This window comes from Macrosteles quadrilineatus, unplaced genomic scaffold, assembly GCF_028750875.1.
Source record: "Macrosteles quadrilineatus isolate MER2022 unplaced genomic scaffold, UCM_ALF_1.0 Scaffold_3__2_contigs__length_128488019, whole genome shotgun sequence".
Lineage (NCBI taxonomy): Eukaryota > Metazoa > Arthropoda > Insecta > Hemiptera > Cicadellidae > Macrosteles > Macrosteles quadrilineatus.
Window position 1 is genome coordinate 97287643 of NW_026542596.1, and position 18146 is coordinate 97305788.

General features: G+C 33.1%; 2 protein-coding genes across 2 annotated transcripts; one reads left to right on the forward strand and one right to left on the reverse strand.

The window, feature by feature from the left end:
* Positions 1–1677: 1677 nt before the first annotated feature.
* Positions 1678–5152, forward strand: LOC128988694 (uncharacterized). Its single transcript, XM_054410240.1, has 3 exons — positions 1678–1742; positions 3573–3752; positions 5033–5152. The coding sequence occupies exons 1-3, from the start codon at positions 1731–1733 to the stop codon at positions 5150–5152; spliced, it is 312 nt and encodes a 103-aa protein (XP_054266215.1). The 5' UTR covers positions 1678–1730.
* A 588-nt stretch (positions 5153–5740) lies between these two features.
* On the reverse strand, positions 5741–17639 carry LOC128990449 (uncharacterized). The gene is made up of 5 exons (XM_054412815.1): positions 17394–17639; positions 14560–16428; positions 13895–14098; positions 13041–13272; positions 5741–11464 (listed from the first exon to the last, which is right to left on the reverse strand). The coding sequence occupies exons 2-5, from the start codon at positions 16304–16306 to the stop codon at positions 11401–11403; spliced, it is 2247 nt and encodes a 748-aa protein (XP_054268790.1). The 5' UTR covers positions 16307–16428; positions 17394–17639; the 3' UTR covers positions 5741–11400.
* Positions 17640–18146: the final 507 nt, after the last annotated feature.

Genomic DNA, 18146 nt, shown 5'->3' on the forward strand with positions numbered 1-18146 from the left:
CAACACCTCTTTTTTTCTCGTTAAGTCGGCAACCTTCTAATTGTCAGATGAGCTCTAAAACCAATCAGCTATAATGTAGCTAAATAATTATATAATAGGAATAGGCATATATTACATAAATATATTTATGTGGTATTCCCAGATTCAAGAACAAATATTTAATTATGTTGTTTACCGTTTGATTGCCAGGTTCTTGATGAAAGAACCTGGCAATCAAAAGGTAAACAACATAATAAAATAAATATACTGTTTTTTTGCTATTTTTTTACAACACGAAACAGGGATGCACTGTTTAGGGACTATGTAAACATATTATGTTAGTAGTTGGTACCCCTGCTTCTTTTACTTCATTGCCGATCAGATGAAATGAATTTTAGCATTGTTGTCTATACTGCTTAGTAAGCCTTTTTGACTATTGATACAACTAGACAATCCATCCCCAAGTTAAAGGGGTCAACAGTCTTTTTATGAAAATCGTCTTAATTGAATGTGAGCCACCATCAGACAGCCCTGATCAAAATTGACTAATTTCTGTCGAATACACGAACCTTTTTACCAAGCCAAACCAATTGGCTTATTGTGAGCTACAGCAACTGTTATGACCCATCAACTATGTCACTAACAATAAATCAGGTAAAAGATAGAATTTTAGACACTAGTACATTCTGTGACTGGCTCACACAACTAAGTTCATAAAAAAAAATAAAAAAAAAAAAAACAACAACTGGTCCATATAGATGGGAAACCTACTTCAGTATCCAATAGTCAATGGTGATACTGTAACGGGAATCTATTGTGATTAAGTCTCAACATGTTTTTTTTTCATAATAAAAAAGAGCATAAAGAGCATCTATGATATTGTAGAAGCATACATCAAAAGTAGGATACCTAAACTGTACATTTTTGGTGAGAATGTGTGCAATTAAGTTTTTTGAAGAGTCCAGTGCTTAATAAATCAACTGCATGCTGTATAAACTCGATAAGGTGCAATTCTTTTTTCCCATTATGTGCATTATCTTCAATCTTAAACATGAATTGTATTTAAAAAAAATGTATTTACAATAAATTCCCACTAACTGTGTAGATAAAAATGCTAAAATTCATATCAGCTAACTTTTAAAGAAGTATATATTCAGCATGGCTGCCAACTTATTGCGTTTTAAAACACTCTGTATATAATAGGATTTATAATAGGCCTATAACAAAATTTTATAAATATTTTATATAATGTACAATGGGCTACTGAGGAGCCTAAAATAAAATTACATCCAGCAAACTCTTAAAGAATAACAAGACAATAGATGTTCTGGAAACCTTATTCAAGAGAAAAGCAAGCATAAGAAGAAAAATGCACCACATTAAAGCCGTATTTTTATAAGTATTTGAGCTAGTTGTTGTAGGGGGTTTTAAAATGTCATCATATGGTTGATACAATTTTACTTTTCCTCTAAATAAAACATAATCATATTTTACTACACAACTGAATACAAACTACTCAATTATTTGGTGACTGAAAACTTCATCATGCTCTGCTAGTTGACATTTATATGCTCCTAACCGATGCCACGGTTTTTTCTCATTACCACAGATAAAGAGAGTGCTTGGTCACCCACAAAATGAACTTTCGCTAGGTTTTGTGATGTCTCATAAGAAGATGGGAGAAAGCAGACAAGAGGTATAAAGTGTCTGTCTGTGTGTTTGTGGCGTTTGTTCTTGTTTGAAGGTCTACGATGTTTAGGCTAGTAAGTACAAATTGTTTATTTAATCTCAGAAAAGGTGAAAGTGTGTCTATTTAGTTTTGATTTTCATTTGTACATTACACAGAAATAGCATTAATATTTTTTTTATTTTATTGTAAAATATAAAAGCTTTATTTTTTATCAGAAGCATCATTCACCTCAAAAAGTCGGGAGAATTTAATTACCCATAGTATGTACTTTTATAATAGTCGAATAATGTTTGGCTGAGGTTTTTGAAAAATATTGACTATCAATTTCAAACTCAGTTTTTCTAACACTAAAATCCAGTAGTTTCACTACATTCTGTACAGCATTAGAGAAACTATAACCTACATAATTTGACAAGTTATAAAAAGTTATCACAAACTAAATAAATTATTTATTTTGCCTTATATCCTTTTACAATCGCTAGGATCAAAAATTGCACTATCTCAATTTACTTCAAAGTTAAACTAAATAGGTACAATGTAAAATATTTTCTTATCCAAAAGTTTGCTTGAAATATTACAATTTACAAAGTAATTTTGTATATTCTAAAAGACAAAAAGATTCTCCAAAATACAATATCAATTGAAAAAGAACAACAATGGTAAGAAATGTTCTTTTCACACAACAGTAGGTAAACAGAAGATTAAGGTGGCATGATAGGGTTGCGTGTAGAGATCACCTTAGTCTCAAATTTGCTTAATTCAACATCTGTTTCAAGGACACGCCTCCTCGCTGGTAGCATTTCATCACTCCTCTCAGCAAAATGACAGCTTAAAAATTATATAAAGAGAAGTAAAAATATCCCCAATGCAGCAAACCTGCAAACTAAGCGGATTTCCAATTGCCTGATTGGTTTTAACTAATTTTTTTTTTTTAATTAACAATTTAATACCTTAAATAACATCAAGTTTGACAAGTAGACCTACTGTACTGTTACAAATGAATAAATTATATAATTCAGCACAAAATAAGTGCTTCCCTCATATTTTTATTGACAACACAATAAATAAAATTAATTGTACACAAGTTTTAGGTATCCATATTGAAGAATGTCTTAATTGGGATCAATCATGTAGAAAGCATTGTATGTAAGGAAAATTCTGGAAACCATGCCTTTAATTTTTTTTTTGTGATTTATCAACATAAAATAATTTTTCATTCCCATATCCAATCACATAATATACCTTATGGAATAGCAGTGTATGGTGGCTTTTACCAGGAAAATGTAGATGAGATACTTGTTTTATAGAAAAAGGCAATAAGAACAATGTTCAATCTAGTATATAATGAATCTGTAAAGCAACATTTTGTCAATTTAAACATCTTAATGGTGTTTAGTTTGTACGTACCGGATCTAGAATGTATCATACATGTAAAAAATAATCAGGACAATTTTAAATTACATTGTGAAACCCACAAATTCAATACCAAATAAAAAATAGTAAAGTTTTACCGAATCACAACCTAGAAATGTTCAAAACCAAGCCCTCATACTCTGGTATAGTTTTTAAAGTTATACCTAAATAAATAAAAATATTAATGTTATTAAAATTTTTAGACAAATACTCAATGAATATTTGGTAGAAAAGCCCATCTACTCTATTGATGAATTGTTAATGAACGTACAGTATAAAACTGTAGATAGTTTTATTTTCCTTATTTTTTGTTTTTTGGTTTAGGGTTATTTGTATCCTACAATACACCACAATATCCTATGCACGATTATGCAGATATAGTTTATGCAACATACACAGGTAATGTTGTCTATTATTTATAAGCTGACACTATTATTGTAAGTTTTGTACATTTTTTCAGCAAATGGTTGAAAAACTGCTCAATTTCCAGATGAGTATGCTGCTGTGCCTAGCCATGATGTACGTGGTTGTGTCAGCTCGTCCTAGGTACATTGTCATCCCCCTGGACGACACTGAGGTGGTGGAGGGGGGGTGGGGTCCGGTGAGGAGAGCGGATAGAGTGGCTCGACAAGCATGGCTTGGTGAAACCGGGGACCAGGCTCCAGAACAGGTCAGTGGAAGGAATAATCATAGAATAATGAGTTTAAATTTATCGTCAAATTTACTAGGACCAAATTTGGAATCTTCATAAAAAAATAATGATTCTGGTCAAGAAATGATTTGAAGTAGGAGTAAGGAAGAATAGTTTGCTTGATTTGTTGTGTTTTGTGACTCACGAGAAGGTATCGTGATGACTTGTTAGCTTTGAGATTGAATTTGAGTACATAAGGAATTTTATATCAACTTTATTAACTAACTAGAGCGCTGAAACGTCAATGACTGTTTGAAAATAATGAATTCATCATAAGTCAGAATCATTTGTGTAAAGGGATGATCATGGACAAAAGTAATCTGTAGTAACTAAATATTTTATGTCAGTTACAATTGCTGTCATATTGTTAAATAATTATTTATGAAAAACAAATCCCAAACTATTACCAATAAACAAACTTTAAAAATGTACAAGTATCACTAATTTCACAAGTATGGTTATACTTCACATAAATTGTAACAAGGTTTTACACTAAATTAGTTTGTTAAAAGATTGAGAAACCATTAAATTTTTACTCCAAACCCCCAATGGCTAATGGTTAGTATTTGAATGGCATTGATTGAATTACATACTTTCCACAAAGAAAAATTGTTTCAACATAGTTTTCATAGAAGTCAAATCCTGTGGACATAACATTTGGAAACCATTATAAAAATTAGTGTTACAATATGAAAGGCGAAAGGTGATCCTTCTTCATTAAAAATTTAACAAAATGTTAATTTCAGGCACAACAAACATTTTATTTATTTAAGGTAAGGCAAACATAAAAAGACATTAAGAATTCCCTCAGAAACCCTAAAAATTAATTTCAACTTGTTTTAACCCAGTGGTGGTCCTAGGATTTCATTTCAGGGGGGGGGGATGACCACCTTGGTCTGTGGGGTATGGAATTTCCCCCAGAAAAAAGGGGGTCCGGGGGTCCCCCCCCCCCGGAATAAATGTGGAATTTAAAGCCTAAAAATCTATTTTTATACGTATTTGATATTTCAGAGGGATATATCCCTCCCATCCCCCCCCTGTTTAACCAAGTTGACTTAAAAGTTGGTAGGAGAGTACGAAAACCATGTAGCTGATTATTTAATTTCTTCTAAACTCCAGAACCACACAGCTCATACAAGTTGTAGAAAACTCCAACCAAAACAAACCCTTAACTTATCACCCCTTTTTTAACTCCACTCAGACCTACACATTACATTGAGTTGTCAAAAATTCCATCCAAAACCAACATATGTTCTTAGGATGGTCGAGTGGAACGTCAAGCTCATGGACACCATGAACACGTAGACTACGGAGCGCACACAGGACATCACGGGGCGTTCGGCTGGTATGCTGACTTCCCAGTCAAAACCGACCATTAGTGACCAATTGTTATTGATTAGTAAAGTATTTTTTACATATTCAGTTAATTTTTTGCCAACTAAATCTTAGTATAATTTGTTTTGTACACAGTTTAATTAAACTAGGCGGCATGGTTGGTCCCAGCTAACCGTGCCTCTGGGTTGACTAAGCTTACAAGTAACTCTAGCCTCGAGGGTAAACAAGCCTCAAGTCAGAGGTAAAACTCAAAACACAGTGACAGCTGAATTAAATCAAGAGGTGGTTGGGTTGGGGGAGTAACCAAACCTCCCCATCATTCAGGTTAACACATTGAGCTGTAACCATCCATCAGATGCAAGACTTACATAACTTAAATGAGTAAAACTAAAAAAAAACGGCTAATAGCTATTAAGGCTAACTGGCTCTTGCTGTGACGTGCAAAGTCCAGTTTAGAACTACAGTACTATGCTTGAGCTGAGTGTTGGTTTAAGGCAATGTGTCCCTGGCCAGAGGACAGAACAGTTGATTGAGGGTTCAAATCAGATCAGCAGATTCAACTGTCTATGGACAACGTCCAACCTACAACACAGTGGGGCTGGGTGAATGCGTTGACTAAATAGAAACTAATATTCAATAAAATGTTGGTACTTTATTTAGCTATAGCCACATTTACAAATATTCCATTGCTAGGTAATACAAATATGACAGGTAGTACAAACAATAGTCAGTCTAACGTGTCCTTTATATACAGAGATCAGCAGAAGGTTAATATTACGGTTGAATACATTTTAACAGATACCAGTACAACATTGGGTTAGTACAATACAATATAGTCGGGTCACATTGAAACCTTTATTACCAATTTTGATTTTGTTGCTCAACATGGACTGGGCAACTAAAACATCCACTTGATAGTGGACAAAATAATTTAATTCCAAACATTACAAATTCACAATGACCCCATTCATTTTACATAGTTTATTAGGCCTATTACAGCAAGGACGGTGAACAAATACACTATTTCGAGTCTAATAAAAAAGGTCAATGAAAAAGCCTTTTCCGACTACTTAGGTAATAGAATAGTATAATAAAAAGTTGTGTTGACCGAGTAGAATGAGTAAAAATAAAGTAATTTGACATCTAGATTTTTACTGATAACAATACCAACATCCACACTACCAGAAACTACTAACAGTATTCAAATGTAGAGAACTGTATAATAGGTTAGGGAATTCTATGGTTATGTCGTCTGCCAAACAGGGCATTTTAACCGCAATGTTAGAACCGGTCAAAATTGCATGTTCAAAATAATGAACAATCACAGATTAAATATTATTATTTAATTAAACTATTAACAGATTTGTAATTGTCTAAGTAACGATATGACTAAATTAACACAGTTAAAACAGACATTCAATAGTGCTGTACAAAAGACCTAGTTTAGGATTTACTAAATGATATGCAATAATTGTACTAAAACCTACAAATATGTAATACTAAATAAAAGTAATATCGATATAAAAAAATATGTAACATAAAAACATAAAGCAAATATTATAAAAGAACAACAACAAAATAGAAAAATATAGGAAAACAAACAACATTTAAAAAGCTAGGAAAACATTAAAATAAAATTAATAAAACAAAAGAATAAAATAAACATTCAAGTCTTTCATAAGATATGGTACTGTATACAAAAATATATTTTATTGCTGCAATGGCTTAGTCCCACAAAAATGTTCTATGGTCCTTTAAGAATAGTTTAATAACTACCTATAGTTAATTACATCAAATAAAAAAAAATTTTTAGTTAAAATACTTTTAAATTTTAGGCACTGTTTTAGGAAGTGGATACCAACACGTAAAACATTTTAGCTTTATTTTACTAAAAAATCTGTTAAAGCCTAAACAGTAGCCTATAGAACATTGTAGTTGGTTTGTATTTTAAAATCTGTGTTAGTTAGAAATTTTTACTTATCTTTAAACATTTGTAAAAGTGAAAGTTTTTAAATCAAATGAATAGTATCGTAAAATTATGAATTTTTGTATGTCAGAAATCTCACAATATGTTTTGCCTTCTCAGAAATCAGATTTATTAGGAATTATGGTTAAATACAGCCATTAACATTTTTTGCTAAACAATAACCTCTCCCATCAATAGTATACTTTATTGCTAGGTCCCAAAGTTTAGCTTTCTGATTGAGCTTAAGTTTAATGAAGATGTGCAATGATCACACAGCCACTTTTGGGCCTTTTTCATCATTATAAAAAAAAATTAGCAAACTAACTCTAAGTATCGTAACCAACATTTGCACCTAATTAAAAAAAAACTAAAACAGTTTTGCCCTAAAATAGTTTCTATTTATCCTTGTAATGTTAATCAAATAGGTGTTACGGAAATTTTAACATTTTATGGTTTACTTTATGTAAGTGCAGTGCTCGATTTGCGGGACCTCTCTTTCGGATAGATAAAAATATTGGCACAAATCTAGGTGCAAATCACATTAAACGCAGTACAGTTCCGGCACCTCATTTTTTTAATGGAGCACTGTGTAAGTGTTATGTTAATTGAACAGTATATCAATTACTGTGGACTATTAAAATTATTAGAATAGATTATTTTGGAGAGTTATTTTTAATAGAAATATTTTTGGATAAAGGGACAAGTTTAAAATTAGATCTTTAAGTTTAGTAAATTACAATTTCAGCTGTAAACACATTGTATTTGTTGCTTCATTGTACAGCAATATTATAACAGCTGACTTATTTTTTCTATAAATAAAATTAGCACATTATCTGCACAATGCATGAATTGAAAACAGTTTTTTACTCAAGAATATTACTACTAAACTGTAGTGTTGGGGTTAGAAAATGAAGACACAATCTTAAAAAACAACTTTGTTAAAAAAAGAAAAACATAAAAAAATAACTGCTTAACCAAGTTTGGCTAACTATTATTTTTAGCTACATCTGTGAATAAAATGTGTATGTACAAAAGTGCCCGATAATGTAGACATTCATGCAACAATCATACATTAAACATATGTTTGGTCATGTAATCTTTGTTAGTCTTAGTTACAAAATATTCCCTTCTAGGTTAGAAGCAGGGTTCATTCTTTATACACAACCTAGTTTTAGGGTTGAGAAAATTCAGTTGGTAAAACAGTCAAATGCAGAAAGAAGGAATTGTACATGGCAAGAAGTCTTGAAAAGCAAGTGTAGATAAAATTTAAGAATTTAAAAGATATTTATTAGCAACCTGTTTATTGGTTTATGCTACAATTATACATATTATAATGTAACAATCTTTCAGGCTAAGCTCGCTTTTATTGTCGGTCCTGTATTATTCTTTGTAAATTATATTTAAGAAAAACATAACTCAATTACATGCATAATTGCTGAACATCATAATCGTACTGTACATCTGTGTTGAAGGCTTGGTGACAAATTTTTACTTCATCTAAGTGATAATGAAGTTGCAATTTTTAATTTTGCAAGGGGTTTTCTGTGTAAACAAAGCTTTAAGTTTATAAAATAGATACTTTTACTCAGATAGTTTCCTAATAAATATTATATATTGGTTTACAAATTTTCAACACAAGTTTTAACAAGTTTTTGGGAACATCGCTTTAACCGTAAAATCCGTTATCCGGACTGGCCTCGGTCCCGAGGAGTCCGGATAAGAGGGACTTTACTGTATTGAAGTTCTATTAAAGTTAACAAACCGTTTACTTTATGGTTTGGCATAATTAAAATTTTGTTTCCAAGAAAGAAAATATTTTACATCAACACAAAATATAATAAAACAACAATATTTTTTTAATTCTTAATTTAATTAAAACTTCAGGAACATTAAAACATCTTGTCTATTTCGCAATAGCGCAATAGTGCGTAGACAAAGGTTATACTAAAAAAATGCCAAATACTACATGTACCTTCATAAATACATTTGTTTTTTTTTTTGTTTTTAAAGGATATCTATACTGACTACACAGTTTTCATTCCACCATTCTACAGTCAAGCAGAGCATTTAGCATTGCATATTAAAGTTTAAGCTCCAGGATATAAAATAAAGAAATAGGAATAGAAATAAAGAACTATTCGCTAAAAAGACTGATGCATTCTGGAATTCTATATTCACTGAATAGTTTTTAAACTGATAGACAAGTACTATCTTAGTTGTCTTTTGACAGCTATGTAACATGTAGACAGACAACAAGCAAGAATGTAAATTTGGCACTTAAACTTGTCCAAACAAGTCTACTACGTAGGTCACTGCAAGCATACGAATGATTTGTTTACATAGGTATTTTCCTACATCACTCAAAGTTTTGAATTAAAACACCTTTTTATGAGTATGTATTTTGGAATAGGTACAAAGTAAAATTACATATCACTATTTCACAAGATGATTTCATTATTTGAATCAAGCAGCACAATATTTGAATGGAGTATAGAGTATAGTATTCTTTGAGATAAAAATACAAGTAATGGATGAAATGTTCCTTCATCAGTGGAATGCAAAGAGTAAGATTTCTTAGGGAGTAACACAGGGTACTCCTCGATACATAGAACAAAAATAATGAAATATTGTTTGAAAATACAAATTATACTTTACACTGCAATCCATTTAACAATCGTGCAATTCCCTTTATCCATGGAATGTAAGGAAAGATTAATTTTTATTTGCATTATCTTTTTCCTATGGAATATAAGGAGTGTACAGCTGTTTAAGGAAAGAGATGATTAAAAAATTTACATAAAATAAAAAAGTATTATAATGCTTCATTTAAAATATAAAAGAAGGTCAATACTCCCCAATAAACAGAAAGGAAGAAAAAAGGTATTTAATAAAAGGAGGATTATCTTCCCTAATTTAAAGAATGTAAGGAGAATAATAATAATAATTTTGGGAAGATTGAAAAAGGAAGGACAATAATACGATTCAAGGAGCAAACATCTTACATTTTATGTCGTCTCAAGTATACAAACACCAAAACAATCAAGCTAACAACTTATAAGGAACAAAATTGAGGTAAGAGAGCATAGGTCGTGTAAGATGTTGTAGGTTATAAGGAACTTGTGACACAGCACCTAACTGGATAAAACTATGCTAATTGCATTTATATTATCTGTTTACCGACATAAATATTTCAACATTATTTATAGATAGTTTTATTATGGTAGGGTGACTAGAATATAGAATACATTTAAATACAAGGTGTGTGCACGATTGGACTTGTAATATAGACAGTGGTGTTCAAATAAAATTCTTACAATTACTTAGCCAGATCTTGTCATTATTACGATCAATACACAAGGATAATAAATTGACCCGCAGAACACAGATTACCCTTAAAGTTATGAATGAAGAGGCTTCATAAAATGGGACAAACGTGAAGTCACAGAATAAGCAATTTGAAGATGGAGGGAGCATTTTACAGTTGGTTTGGCACAGTTTATAAATATTGCAAGAGTTCACATTTTAATGTATCCACAGAGTAAGTTTTGACAAAATCAAGCTTTCAAAATTTTAGAATTAATTTCTTAAACACTGCAGTTCGAGTATGCATTAAAACAATAAGAGAATACCAAATTTTAATCATTATAGAAACAAACTATTTGAAGCTAGAATCCAAGGGGGTGAATAAAAATTCCAGAAAAAACGTTATTCGATGTAGCTGAAAATCAAGGTTACGATAAAGGTAATTTAAATAGATTTTTTCTCTCGTTAACATAATATAAAAAACTAGCTACCAAGAACACTATCTAAATATCACCTCTATCTTGCTATTCAACAATAATCAAATCAATTCTAGATACAAGAAATTTGTGAGTTGAATTATGAATTATAGTACTATTTTTTATGTTATGCATGTAGGACTAGTGCTCATATTAAATAATTATAATTGCATGAGTTTTATCAATAAATTTATTTTGATGTTGAATCATGTACCTGATTAAAATATCAAAATTACATTAATTTATCTTTACACTTCAAATGCTGTGCTAGCCGACAAGATTATTCTTCATGAGTTCGTAAGGCTTAGCAAAAAAATTCACCTGGTCTAATGCCAAAAATAAAATGTCTGCAATATTTAGTAAAAAACTATTTAAATTAAACATTTATCTGAATCAGCAGTGAATGATTCTAATAACGTTGAATTTGAGAAGGTAGAATGCCAAAGTGCATGCTTACCAAACATCGATATTGATTTAAAATTGATCAAAGTAGAAGCTATAACCATGGGAAACATGGCTTTAGGTAATTATAATAAAGCTTTATACCTTACATATTACTCCAGGCCATCACCACCTTTTTGAAAGGTACGAAGATCGCACAATCCGTGTCGCTGAAACAACAAAAATATATTTTAAAAAGACAACAAATTGTAGTTCTACTTATTAACCATCCTCACAACCAGAAGTAATAAAACTGACATCAACAAATTTGAAACATAAAAAATAAGTATGTATAAATATCTTAACTATCTCAATCCAATCGAACTTTTGAAACTAACATACAAATGAACCTTTCACTACTTATTTCACTCAATAAGGGCTAATCTTCCACCTGAGCCAACAGTATTTTTCATCATAGCGTCCAGAAAACAGCTGTTTTTAGTGAAATCATCGTTTACAGGTAACTTCAAACAGGGAACAGAAAAAAACTATTGTAAATTTTTCGGTTCGCGAACCTGAAGATTTGTATAGGCCCTATGGTACGTTATGAAAACGCTGCTAATCACATAACATTTTAAGTTACGTCTGTAAACAACAGAAATGAAAACATTGATGATGACTTTGTATAACCAACCTCAAATTATGTTATCTAATTTTGTGGAAAACACTGCTAATCGGATAAAATTTTAAGTTATGTTTGTAAACAACAGAAATGTAAACATTGATGACGACTTCGTATAACCAACCTCAAATTATGTTACCGTATCTAATTTTGTAAGGATTAGAAGGTTTCTGCAGTATAGTAAAAATACTTGTTTATCGCTAGGAGCAAAAAGGTATTTTTTTAATGAAATGTTGAGCTTAGTATGAAATTTAAAAATCTGCCAAATTCAAACAAAATAATGCTTGTCATCCATAGACAGGCAAACTGCAACAAATTATTTCTTCTCAACAAGAATAACATGGAAGTTTTCAATATTTTTGGGATTATAGGCCCTAAGCTTAACCGTTAGACATAGCCTAATTCAATATATTAAATTATTTGTATTTTTAAGCTTTACAAAATAATTTGAAAGAAACTGCAGAATTGTTTGTTTTGGGTGGATCAATAATGAAAAAATCCAGTTTTTATCCAATAAAACCAACCACACAACTTCGTTCCCATAGTCTGATAATTTTTTTTTTTACTATTTCGCGAACTAGTTAGAATAAATGCAAGTTTACACATTTGTACAAAATTTCATCAAAATCGGATGATTTTTTCTCGGTCTGTGTTTTTGGCCTCTGGGGACATCAAAACAAAAAAGTGAATTGGTCCTGGGTCTAGGTCTTACCATGAGACCTACGGTAATAGCTTGTTCCCTATATGGGAAATTCGATCAAAGGGTCCCGGGTCTGAGTCTTACGATGATACCTATGGTAATATCTTTGTGTCTTTGCAACTTACTACTACGAGAAATCTGTCCATCTCACTCAAAAGAGACCAAAGCCAAACTACAATCTTAAAGATATTAAAATTGCTCAAACAATTATAGCATACATGAATTATTTGAAAGTGTCTAAGCAACCCAATTTTTTTTTTTCAATTCCCTATAAAAACATGTAGAGCTTAAGTGGTATAGGTAGCCTAGTACATTGTAAGTTACTCCATTGACACTATTCATGTTCAAAACTTTATATAGTGAATAAATATAATTGGATTTCATTCTGATAGAACCAAAAGCTAGGCAAGAAAGTTTGCCTCACCAGTCAAAGTATCGTCGGCCTCCGTATGATCCGTCACAGTTGCCGTCCGACCTCCCCAGCTGAACTCCCACATAGATGTCGTCTCCTCGGCCAGACACTGGTCCTACATACCTCACTCGGCCCACCACCACTCGACCTTCGTTGGTGATCACCTTCACCCAGTAGTTTAGCTTCAAGTCTCGCGGCAGTTTTGCCAGGAACGGTGAACTTGATTTCGGTGGCTCAAATGAGTCTGAAAAATCCTCAATAGAATTAATTTATATAAAATTCATAGGTAAAAAAGAGACTAAACGGTTTGTGAAAAAAAATTAATGTTGAATAGACTATTTTTATTTATAATTGAAACATGATTGAGGTACGGTACGTAAATTACACTCTTTATAATATAAGTTATATCTGCAATAGACATAGGTATTTTAAAGAATGTAAATTAGTGGTGTCATTTATAATATGCCTAATTGTCTCAACAAACATTCAGAGATAGTATATTAACTCTCATATCGTGTTTTTGTGGATTCTATTTTTTTTTTTTTTACTATAATGTCATATTTGAAAGATAAAAGGGTTTGCCTTATTATTCTTTTTGCCTCTGAAACAAATTTTGAACATGCAGCTTGCTCACATGTCCCCTTATAAAACATATTTTGTGTGTCAATAAGATGTTTTAAAGATTTAAAAATCATGTATTAAATTTCTAGATTAATACTCTAGATGTTCACAAAATTTTGTTCATCATGTGGGAATTATTGACACAATTTATTTCTTCATTTATGTTTTTACCACATCAATGGCATTTTAAAATGTACAACTCATGTTCATACCATTTATGACACTTTTAAAAACTATAAGGCTACCTTTAAAAGGTTCAGAATATCTCCTCGAACGTCTTTTTCTAGCAGTCTGAATATAATCTGCTCCCGTCACCATTGAGTCAATGGATCTTCGCAAGAATTCTTCCGACTCTTCAATCAGCGAATCTGTAGAGTCTTCGCCACTGTCTTGCTCCAGCGGTAAGCGGAGATCTGGTAGAGATTGACCAGGGCGCCGAACAATTGTATCTAAAGATAAACACTGCGTTAAAATTGCTGTAGTCAACAATTTGCGAATGTTTAATGTGTTCAAATAGTGTTATCTAATATTTTTAGAACCTCTATGTTGAGCAATAGAAAATATTAAAAGGGTATGGTTTTTTTTGGAAAATAATGAAATGCAGTGAGAAAAAAATTTCATTCCAACAAATAAATTTGAAAAGATCTGTTGAGAACGGTATGAATAATATAGTGCAAGAAGTAGTGGTACGTACCTTTATTAAACTAAATTCTTAAGAAATAATTTTTTCATCATCAAATGTCTATTTCCATTCCTATTCCAGAAGGTTTAAAATAATTTGACTGACTTTTTTTGTGAAAAATTATTGTCCATTTTTCATCTGTAAAATTACTTAAGTCAAGTTACATAACTTGACTCCCTAGGCCTACTGATTAAAATTTCAAAATACGCTTAGTGACATGTCATTTACCTTGGAAAGTAACTCTGCTTCGACTTTTTGATGTGGCCAGCGGTCTGAATGTCCTAGATGATGAAGATATTGACAGTTTAGAGTCTTGTCTCCTGTTTGGACAGCACATACTGTAGCAGCTTGTGTCTGGTTGGTGGTAAGAGGCTGAGAAAGGAACACTGCGAGATCTGCGGCAATGTGTCGGAGACGTCGGGACGGACCAGTTAGGCCGAACGTTGCAAGAGCTGTACCACGAGGCGTCCAATGAAGAAACCGACGGTTTCATCGAGTGCCTTCTCCTTGAGCACTCAGACATATCCATCACTGAGGGAGAAGGAATTGACATCAGCGAACCTTGATAGTACTCCCAACTGGGGTGTTGGCTGTTGCAGTCGCACGGAGACCAAGGCACCCGGCCTAAGTACCCTGGAGATAACACGCTGTCAGCGTTCTTCATGTATGAGAAAGCCCGAGGGTAGTTCTTACATAAATTTGAGGTATTTATGGCTTCGTTACAAAGATGATCGGCGCTTCTAGAAAGTTCTGGGACCATGCTTGTGAAATTTATATCAGAGAGGAGAACCCTTCTGGCTTCTTGGGTTTTCTCTGAAAGTCTCAACGACTGTTTTCGAGGAGGGCAGTGACTAACAGGGATGGCAAATTTTGAAGGTAATGTCGTGAAGTTGCTTGCAACTTTGTGATGAGCGAGGAAACTTTCAGACCTCCAGTGAGCTGGCAGAGCGGTTATGTCAGTTTGAGCTTCAGATTCTTGTTTGTTTGAATTCTTTTCAGCTAAAATTGGCCTGGTATTCCTAGGGCTTCGAGAACTTTGGGAAAACTTAACCAGCAAAGGACGAGGACTATGATGAGTTTGTTCTAGTAACTGACCCCTACTTCCGGTCATCGCTTCTCTGTGTATTATCGGTCTATAAGGAACAGCGTTTGGTAAAGTGTTACGCCTACATATTTGAGGACTCTCGTCTTCATCGATGACTCCACACTTGGATATATCTGTCTCTACAAACACAGAATGTGTCCACGTATGCTTGAGAGTTGAATTGCTAACAACATCTTTAGTACTCTTGTCTTCTCTTTTAAGTTGCCACGTTTCAGATTCCGCAATTGACACCAAATCCTCATGTAGCCCGCTGAGCTCCTTGTCGTCAGTAGTAAAGATGAGCTCGATATCGTCCAGTTCTTCAGAATCCTCCGACTCCCCCTTGCTGATCTGAGGAGTTCCTGCGCCATGTCTGCTCGTTGCACTGGATATCGATTGATCCCCGTCATCGTGCACTGATTTCTCTGCTTCATCCCCATTCTCTAAGGACGGCTGATCAACTAAACCATTTTGTCCTCTAGAGCCCTGGTCATTATTTGATCCTTCTCTGTCATTTTCGTCTTCCACATTTTGTGCCTCTTCTGCCCTTCCTGAATCTACATTTTCTGTGGAATCCATAGACTTGTTTGGATTCTGCTCTGTTATGGTTGGTAAAGAAATTTCAACCCCTAAAGAGCTGACATTCTCAGACGAAAGTACTCTTTGTCTCAAAACATGATTCTCCAATGATAATTTCTCTATTGTTTTTTCATAAACAGTGGGATCAACTTTTCCTTGCACCTGCTGTCTAAGCGCTTGCAGCTCTGATCTTGATTGTTCTAAAGCTGCCCTCAGAGACACAACAGTCTGATGCAGCGCTCTGACAGTATCTAGACTTTGCCTCTCTGCATACACCACTCCAGCGACCTGGCCTGCTTTCCCCACTTCCATTTATTTGATCCAACACTCATTTCTCTATAAAATTACCTTCTGGCCCTGGATTTACCTACTTCTTGAACCTAAGTTTTCATTTAACATTGAATCAGAAGTTAATTGCTCCATCTGTTCAAAGTCTGAAATAAAAATAACAAAATTATATTAAGATTAGCCTAAGTAGGGCCTATAATAATTTACTTCATATCACATGTAAAATTTGGACATGTTTTTTAAAGATAGTTGTCTGCTTGTCTCTGTCTAAGTGTTGGCCAGAAGTTGGTTATTATTTACTTTCCCCAACTCACCTAAAACGTCCTATAAGACGTTTTTTAACCCTTTCTAGACACACCAACACTACAACTTTCTCAAATGACTTTTTTTCGCCGAGGCTTTCTGTATACATCACGCCTAGATTACTAGACACCACACACAGATTACTAGACACCACGTCCAGATTACGGTTCGGTAAGACTAGAAGCGAGGTGTCTAGTAGCGAGCCTTTCCCCCCACCCAAAACACCAAATTCCGACCAGTCCGCTAGATGGTGGGGCTTATTGCTGATACATCTATCCGATTGTAGGGGTCTAAGGAAGCCTCGGCAACAAAAAAGTCATTTACAAAAGTTGTAGTGTTGGTGTCTAGGAACGTGTTTGGTGTGTTTAAAAACGGCTGCACTTTACTTTAGGTCCTACACTCATTTGAATTAAAATATCGATCGATATATCGATTATTCGATATATCGTTTGGTTAGTTAGGTGAGGTTAACCTAACCTAACTAACCAAATGATATACCAAATGAAACAATCGAATAATCGATATTTTCATTCGGTTGTTTGTGTAGGACCTAAAGTAAAGTGCAGCCTTAAAAACATGTCTTATAGAACGTTTTAGGTGAGTAAACACACATAACAACCGATCTACCACCAGCAAGTCTAAATAAGAACCTGTCTAAGTTTAAGTCTAAGTTTAGCCTACCCATCCTGTTTTCTTTGGACCCTTAAATTACATCTTAAACTAAAATTTCTCATAAAAAAGGCTAGGCTATGTTTCGATTTTAGGGGTTTTCTGAAGGTTTTTTTAAATAATTAAATTGTGTACACACCTTTTGAAGGGTTATCCAATCAAGAAGTTTAGCCTAAGCCAACACTTAAGTAAGCTAATCCATTTTCATTACTTAGAATTAATCAACCGAAATATGGCAACTTCGTGTATTGTACTGGCATTCAATGTTCCAATAAATTAATCACCGAAACTCCACAAAAGAAATACGCGTACAACTAGTCCCAGATAACGTAAAGAGCAGCATTACTGCTTAGTGCTTCAGACAGAAATCATTATTTTCAGTCAACATCCGAAACGAGACAGTAAAGTGAAGGAGCGTACACAAACAGTAAACCTAAACCATTTTTGCACTTTGCAGACGACGGAATCGACCTGACAGTTCTACGCCACTATGATCTGACTCCAAACAAATATGAAGCGTTATTATGATCAGTGTATATTGCCTTGTTTACCAATCCGTCCTAGAATGATTTAAATTTTCTTTTCTAAAACCATACATTTTAAATCATTAAAAAAATGTAACTACTATCAACATTTTTTGTAAATAATAGATCCACCATCAAAAAAGAGGACAATTATGACCCGCGGAACTTACCTTAGGGGGGTGGGGGTCACTTACATTTTTAAAATTTAGAATTACTTTTATTCGTTTTTAGGGGCCTATTTTAGATAGGTACTGGAACATTCAGCATTTTGTATTTTTTTACTGAATATTATCTGACAATTCCTAAAAACATATAGTTTATATTATATAGTACGTTTTAGAAATTTTAAACTAGAATTGTCGATTTGT

What these genes read in the sequence shown, in the direction of transcription:
- LOC128990449 (XM_054412815.1), bottom strand. Translation starts at nt 16,306, where the DNA reads ATGGAAGTGGGGAAAGCAGGCCAGGTCGCTGGAGTGGTGTATGCAGAG. An exon ending in AAGCAGAGTTACTTTCCAAG is followed by an intron (nt 14,099 to 14,559) that starts GTAAATGACATG and finishes GTTTATCTTTAG; the next exon opens with ATACAATTGTTCGGCGCCCT. An exon ending in GGCCGACGATACTTTGACTG is followed by an intron (nt 11,465 to 13,040) that starts GTGAGGCAAACT and finishes TTGTTGTTTCAG; the next exon opens with CGACACGGATTGTGCGATCT.
- LOC128988694 (XM_054410240.1), top strand. An exon ending in GGGACCAGGCTCCAGAACAG is followed by an intron (nt 3,753 to 5,032) that starts GTCAGTGGAAGG and finishes ATATGTTCTTAG; the next exon opens with GATGGTCGAGTGGAACGTCA.